The 7,661-nt window shown below is 46.8% G+C and overlaps 1 protein-coding gene across 1 annotated transcript; it reads right to left on the reverse strand.

Annotated features, from left to right (window-relative positions):
• Positions 1-498: 498 nt before the first annotated feature.
• Positions 499-3,053, reverse strand: LOC144129987 (FMRFamide-activated amiloride-sensitive sodium channel-like). The gene is made up of 4 exons (XM_077664036.1): positions 2,664-3,053; positions 1,974-2,134; positions 1,283-1,398; positions 499-698 (listed from the first exon to the last, which is right to left on the reverse strand). Exons 1-4 carry the CDS (start codon positions 3,051-3,053, stop codon positions 499-501), a joined length of 867 nt encoding a protein of 288 aa, XP_077520162.1.
• Positions 3,054-7,661: the final 4,608 nt, after the last annotated feature.

Consider the following 7,661-nt stretch of genomic DNA (forward strand, 5'->3'; position numbering starts at 1 on the left):
CAAGTCAGAGCTGAGCAGGGCAGACTCCCACTGTTCCTCGGAGTGATGTTTGTCTAGTTCGGGGGGCTTGGGACCGCAGCAGCCCCATGTTACATGATATAATTAATGTTTCTTAACGACTTCAGTAAATGCCACAATCTACGGTTTTATAGAAATGCAGAAGGTAGAAGGCATTTCAGAAAACATACTGGAAGTGAAATTAATCATCTATAGGTCTCTTTACTGGCACTGTTCTTTTTTTTTTTTTGCGTGGAAGAGCAGCAACACACTTGAAAACATCAGCATAATCATTATTGACAGCAATATCTAGACATCACTGCACGACGACAGCTGCTCATTGGTCAACATCAATGCTACTGGCTAACGAAAGCCTCATCGATACCTTGCGCAAGGAACAGCTACGGCTGACCGCTACATATGAGTATTGGTGATGGCGTTGTACTCTCCAGTATTAGTGACGTTGGAAACATCATTCATTATAGAAACCGTTGTACGGTATCACGACGAGCGAGTCGGATGTGTGAATCTTCCCCTCACCAGAGTGAGGCCGATGTACGTTGTGTAGCCTGGAGGCACGAAGACAGCGTCTGACGGCGGGGACGGCGACGTGCCGGGGTTTTTTATGAGAACGAGGAAGCCAACTTCGCTGGTCGAAGGCAGATACTCGTGCACCTGGGGATCCAGGACCAGCTCCAAGCCTGCCCGAAAATAAACGGCGGTAAGCTTATGAGACGCCAACATGATATGATTTCGTCTGGAGCCACTCTCTTTGCTGGCCACGTATGGCGAACCTGCACTTCTTTCCTGCATCCTCGCCGGTGCCAAATGTGCTCTGCTTTTTCGCTTACGCACTCTTCCAGCGATAGTCGAATAGGGGAATTTGTCCGGAGCTAAGACATGCGTTGTCTTCTGTAGTTGTGGGATGTGCATCGCGAAGTAAGAGTTATCGAGAATAAACCACGCGGTCTATAACAGCATGTGAGCGGCCCCAGTAATGGGTGCGGTAGGCAGGTGGGGTAAGGTACAGTTGTAGCAATAATTCCTTCGCACCAAAATACACGTTAAAATATTGGAGTTTTTTTTTCTTTATTGGTTCAGGTGCTCTCCTGAAAGTGCCCTCCTCGCTTACGAGGAAGGCGGTATAGCTGTGCCTCCTAATGTTCAGTGACGCTGCACAAAACATTTTGACCTATTAGAAAGCATGATAGATGGCGCGAGATTTGAAAACAAACATTTGATGGGCCGAGAAAGGGTACGGTTCGTTGTGTCTGCGGAGACTTACGGTTCTTTAAGAGGTCTTCGAGCTCGGCTTCCGACAGGTTCCTGAGAGACGGCACTTGTGCGATCATGCGCCGCTCATTGAATGTGAAGCATCCTTTCATGTCGCGGTTCCAGACGCTGAAAAAGGGGGGGGGGGGGGGCAATTGTCATTTCTTTCAGTGTTTTTTTTTTGTTTTCCTATTTATGGGTAGGGATGAAGCGGGCTGCTTACGATACATTGTGCATAATGCTCGAGATTCATTCGCGAGAAAAAGAAGGTATTCAAGAAAATCATCAGCAGTCATATCGAGAACTGTGTTCGCATAGGGCATCTGTGGAGGAAATGAACTGTTGCACTTGACTAAAAAAGTGAAGAAGCGAGTCTTTTAAATAGGTTGTCAGCTGCTTAGAAAGCGGTTCCTCACTGGCGTGCGCAAAGCACGCTTGTTACCTTGGCGTCCATTGCCTCGATCCAAGCGAGCCCTCCCAGGTAGGGGGTTGAGGCTTGAAATTACATTCATCTGCTCGCTAGTTCAAAGTAGATGGCTAGCGTGTTCTTAAAATTTGCTGCGTTCAATACGTAGCACTTATCTTCAAGATGGACCTGGCGAGCAGAAAGCACCACTCCGCAGCGAACTACAACAAACGTTTCCCCAAACTTGAAGCCTTCTATTCGCATCGTGATATTTCGCGCTGCGTCATTCATTTCTTGCCTTTCGATGCTGCAGTCCTTCTCGAAAAACCGGCAGTCCATCATCAAGTCCGTTCTTTCGAAAAACATCTCTTGGAGCCGTTTAGGATCTTGGACTTCAAGCTCCGCCATACTTGTGTCCAAGCTTTCAGTTATCGCCTTGAGCTCACGGTCGCTGAATTTCTGCGGAATAAAAAAATACAGAAGAAATGGAGTGAATACTGGTGAATATTGCTCTCAAGCCTCCGGGAACTTCTACAAAGACGTCGATATCTTAGCATCTTGCATGGCCACTCAAACCAGCATCGTTACCGCACCCTGCCTAAGCGGGCGAGGATGCAAGAAACAACACCGGCCGGCATCTAATGCCCTTAACGATCACCCCCAATGATTACCTAATGATCACCACTTACGGCTCTATAACGACGGTAGATTAGCAGCCGCACAAATCTTCGAGAAAGAGGACGCCGTATTTATCATGTAGCATGCGATGCGGTATGCGATGGTTCATGATTTTGTCTTTGCTTTCAAAACTATGTCTTCTAGCACACATCTCAACAGATCAGTGTAATTTAGAATACTAAAACGAGATGGTGTCTAAGTTCCTTGCCATTCAACAGGTTTTACTAATTTCGGTGGCATACCAGTAACGTCAAATCAGTAGCAATAATGCGGATCGTTCAAGAAGCCGAAAGTAAGGGAGCGTTCTTACGTTAGCAGAGCTGCAGAACTTGGAGACAGTCCTGGCGGAATTCTCCTCTCGCTGCCAAGGGCAAGATACGCTTCTTCTCAATGGGCTCGAATTGCAGAAGGTGACGTCTGGAAAGCCGAACGACGTGCTCGTGGATGACTCCAGAGACACTGTGATGTCGAACGCGAAGTAGCTCCCAATGGCGCTCTGCCAGCCAGACACAGTCAGGCAGCAGAACGGTATCATGACCACCACCCAGGCGACCTTCCGCCATGGGCTGGAGTGTCGCTCGCATACCACGTCTAGACCAGCCACCGGAGACTTCTCTGCGAACAGGTCGGCGTACGTTGAAGCCACGTGACCCAGAGGATGGCAACAACCGAGCTGGAGTGTCTTCGACTCCGTCGGCATCGTCTGATCGCCGGGAACGTGTGAGGTATGGCCTTGTTGACGCACCTGAAAGCGTACAAGTGGAAAGCGCAACGTTGTAGCAGAGAGTTAATTACAATGCCTTATACTTCGTATTCAGAAAAAAGGGTCTAGGTCAACTCGACTTCCCAACTTCTATCTGCCAATCATAGTATATGCTTAATTTCAACTATGTATCTGTCACGGGGTAAAAAAAATGAACAGCAGCTCAAAAAAAAAAACATTGTGCCTCACTATATTTATTTCTGGCGCTAAAAGAGTTGGAGACAAGCGGGAAAGTAGTGATACCCGCGCACGTTAGGAATAAAAATTGGTGGTCAGCTTATGTTTGTTTCAATGAAAACCACCTGTAGCGCATTTTTATCTTCAGGAACGATGCTACTTGATTAAGACTTGCACAACATTAGGTTCAGCGAACTTCAGTCGCTGTTCTGCATAGTTTCTACTGTCCCATAATAGGTGTGACTCAGAAACGGGTTAATGACATCCTAGTCGAAATCGAGAGGAAGAAATGGGCTTGGTCAGGGCATGTAATGTGAAGGCAAGATAACCGCTGGTCCTTGAGGGTAACGGAGTGGATTCCAAGAGAAGGCAAGCGTAGCAGGGGGGGGGGGGGGGGGGGAGAAAGTTAAGTGGGCGGATGAAATTAAGAAGTCTGCAGGCATAGGGTGGGCGCAGCTGGCAAAGGACAGGGTTAATTGGAGAGACATGGGAGAGGCATTTGCGCTGCAGTTGGCGTAGTCAGGCTGATGAAGATGATGATGATGATGATGATCAGCCATACGTGTTCTTCACTCCAGGTCAAACCTCAAGGTACAGCTCTTGCGACGACGATTCGCTGCTGTTACGAAATTCCTGTAAGATGCCGGAGTGCAGTCGTTGCTTTAAAAACAATTCATTACGAGCCCCACCCACCTAATCGGTGATCGTATGTAGTGGCGCTGAATTATGTTTTCCGAGGCGATTGATGCAGTTGAAGCAGGTTGTGAAATGTCCGAACTAATTGAAGAGATTAAAAAAAAATGATCACCTGAGCTCGAGGCGCGTATAAGCGTACTACAGCGCAGCAGAGTCACTTGTAGTCGCACACGGGCTGGCACATATGAGAGGTCAAGCGTGTATATATACCAGAACTCTTTGACCATACCAGTCGTGAAATCCTGCTTCGAAACCCTGTTATTTCCGTTCACCGCTTGGCGGTGGTTAACTGACGGTGGCACCACCTATGAGCTCGGCAGCTAGCTAGTGCTGGTGCCCTGCAACTCGTATTTCTCCTCAATATTTGTGTTCCATATAGCACTGAGCGGTTTATTTGAACGCCGCAGATGGCGCGACGATCTGCTAAGCTCCGAATGTTTGCCCAATCAGAGCGCTACATTTCGATACGCGGGTTCTGTGAGAAGTTTTTCAACGTTAAAAATCGAAGCGGTCGTTGTCTATATACCGGCCGAGCAGGACAAACAGCGGATCGCGTGCGACACCCACCTGCGGCGCCTGTTTTAAATGTTATATCGCCTGAGCACGCAATGTCACGCTTAATGCTCCACCGGAAACGTGGCGGGAACAATCACGCTATTTACAACCGCAGCTTATACAGTGGCGCTGTGTCGGTTATAATTCGAAGTCTCGGGTGTCTGCAGGCGCTGTCAAAAAGAGTAGCAGCACAGAAGGCAGAAAGAAAGCTGTTTTCAGGGAGAAACTTGCGGCAAAAGAAAAAGACAAACTCTGTTAGTAACGCACGATATAAATAGATAAATAGAGGGTATAGATTGATTTACGCGTGGAATCGAAAACCAAGATGCAAGTTTTCAACGGTGCTGGCAACTGGGTACTTTGAGGCTCTGCGCATTAAATATAGGGAAAATTCGTAGCAACCCTCCCAGCAGCAAATGTAGCGGCCTCCGAGATTTCTACTTCCCGGTGCACGATAAACTTTTGCACATAAATAAAACACTAAGGCGTTTTCACCACAGATTTCAGAAGTAACTGCAATCCAAATCAAATTCTTTTATTCAGCATTTTTTTTTTCATAATAAGCCAGGAAAATACACTGGGACAGGAACGAAAAGCTACTACCCTAATAGCTTGACGGGGTTCCTGCCCCTGTCTTGGCATGGGTAGCAGACAACAGGCACTTATGTACAAAACTTAAATAACGCCATAATCATACACGCGCTCAAACACAACATCGCATAAGTCATTTACAGGTGAGATTAACAACAACAGTAAGACAGAAAACATAAAAAGGATAGAACATTCAAATGCACATTTGTGTCAAATACAGTCTTTGCCACTCCGGAATCATAAAAAAAAAATGGCAGAGTTACATGCTTTGTGATATGAGGTATTCTTTCCATTTTTTCTTTGAGATGTTACATATGTCAATATTATTTGCTTCCAATAGATTAAGGTACTTCGGTATGTGGTACTGCAGTCTGTGTAGGCCATAATTTGTGCGTGAAAAGGGAATTGACCAGAATTCTCTTTTTCTAATGGGATAGGGTGCTTCTGGATTTTTCCTGAGATTACAAAGCTTTATAAAAGTGACGCTGTCATCTTTTATGGCTTCTTTGTATTTCATAATGAGGTTAAATTGGTGGACATGCTGTAAAGGAAGCACATTAAAGGAGGAAAATAGTACTTGTGTATGGGCATCATAGGGAGCATTTGCTACGTGACGAATGGCTTTCTTCTGCAGCAGACGCAATTTGTTTATGTTGCGTTGGCTTGTGTCAGCCCAGATAAGGCTACAATAATTGATATGGGGGAGAAACAAGGAATTATAAAGCATAAGTTTAATTTTCACTGGAAGCATGTGCCGGAACCGAGAAAGCAAACCCGTAGCTTTCGCTAGCTTTCCTGCCGCATGGTCCACGTGCGTATTCCAACTTAAGTTTTGATTAAAGAATACCCCTAAGCTTTTAACTTCACTTGCTAGTTTTATTTCCTCTGATCCAAGCTGCATGTTTAAATCCCTAGTAATATTTTTTTTGCACAGGCGCAAATAAAAGAGTTTTTGTTTTGCTAGTATTGATTTCTAAATCGTTTGCTTTAGTCCACTGAAGCAATTTCATTAGTGTTGTATTTGCGGAAACCTTTAAATCGTTTAAGTCATTCGACTGGAAGAAAAGGCTAGTGTCATCTGCATATATGTCATCTTTGCGCGATAGGGGCTCAATTGTTTCTTGGCTGTGTTAACCGCTCCCAGAAACAACTACCGCATCGATGACCTGGTGGTGAACGAGAGTTCACTGAAAGAAATTTCAGTCATGCTAGTTATTTCTGGACGAGTCTGCACTGCAGGAGTGCGTTTAGGCGGCGGTTCACGCGTTCTAGAGTGCACGCCTCTCTCTCTCCTACCTTATGTCCATCCAGCTTGAACGGTGCCTCCCGGACACGTGTTCTCCGACCTCGGCTGTGTCCGCCGCGCAGTGTCATCCCCCCTCGCTACCACCGCCCCCTTCTGGCTACGGTCAACGCGCACTGCACGCATGGGCGAGTACAAGCCGGATGCTACGCGGCCTCTGACCAAACTGCAGCGCAGTCGTGATGGCCCACTGGATAGGTCGCCTTCTTTGTCCTGTGGGGGACCAGCTTTTTAGTTCATTTATTTAAGTTCCGCAGCAGACAGTATACAAGAACCCGATGCAGATACAGAGTCTGACGGTTGCTGATGCCTTACGAAGCTTCTGGCCGTGAGCGGTGCGCCGTAACTCAGTGGTTACGATAGCAGGCAGAGGCGTCATCCGGGCACATAGTGATGATCACGTAGTTTTCAGTGGCGACACCATGACCATAGACTGCGATGACCGGGAGCATACGGCCGTTCTCATTGACCGTCACTAGACAAAAGGAATTTTCGGCGACGACACTCTACGCTGTAAACCTCAGATATAGACGTCACCTGACACAGACTTCGTTGTAAAACGTGATCGAACGTTGTCTACGTCTTTGGGTTTGTTATGATTACTTGTTTCCATAGTTGCTGTTGTACTCAAGAAGATAATGGCGCGTATACCCACTGCGGGGGACTGGCCAAGACACAGGCGGCGACTTACAGGTTCTTTGTTGTTGTTGTTGTTTTTGTTGTTAGCCTTTCAAAAGATGGCATATACCCACACTAGGGGATCGGCCAAGAATCGAGGTTGTTGTTGTTCTTGTCCACATATTATGGCACATGCCCACATAGGGGGATTGGCCAAGAATTGGGGGGGGGGGGGCGCACAGAGAGTTTTTCGGGTAAATAATTCGTGGACGAAATTAAAATGAATGGTAAGGACGGAAGAAGTGAACAAAAAGGAACAACGAAATTGTAGGCGCTTTCCGTTCTTGTTCGTCTTCGCCATTTGTAAGCGCCGCCTTTGTTACCTGTGCCGGCAAAAGACATTGCCCGCTGACTATAGACCTTGACGTCATTCCCGGAAACTCCCAATCATAGAGGGGCAAAATATTTCATCAGGAAGTAATCGTTACAAAATACTACTCCTAGTACGCGTTTACCACTTGGTGGGCTCCTTTGCTGAAGTCAGCCCAGCAGCTGTGCACGCGCCACATGCTCTGAGAAAAGGCAGAAGAAGCGACAGCTGCTCC

Source organism: Amblyomma americanum, chromosome 4, assembly GCF_052857255.1.
Source record: "Amblyomma americanum isolate KBUSLIRL-KWMA chromosome 4, ASM5285725v1, whole genome shotgun sequence".
NCBI classification, from domain to species: domain Eukaryota; kingdom Metazoa; phylum Arthropoda; class Arachnida; order Ixodida; family Ixodidae; genus Amblyomma; species Amblyomma americanum.

Excerpts from the sequence above, each read along its gene's own strand:
- LOC144129987 (XM_077664036.1), bottom strand. The coding sequence starts at position 3,053 with ATGCCGACGGAGTCGAAGACACTCCAGCTCGGTTGTTGCCATCCTCTG. Across the intron at positions 2,135-2,663 it reads AGTTCTGCAGCTCTGCTAAC|AAATTCAGCGACCGTGAGCT; the intron begins GTAAGAACGCTC and ends TTTATTCCGCAG. Across the intron at positions 1,399-1,973 it reads AAGGACTGCAGCATCGAAAG|CGTCTGGAACCGCGACATGA; the intron begins GCAAGAAATGAA and ends CCCCTTTTTCAG.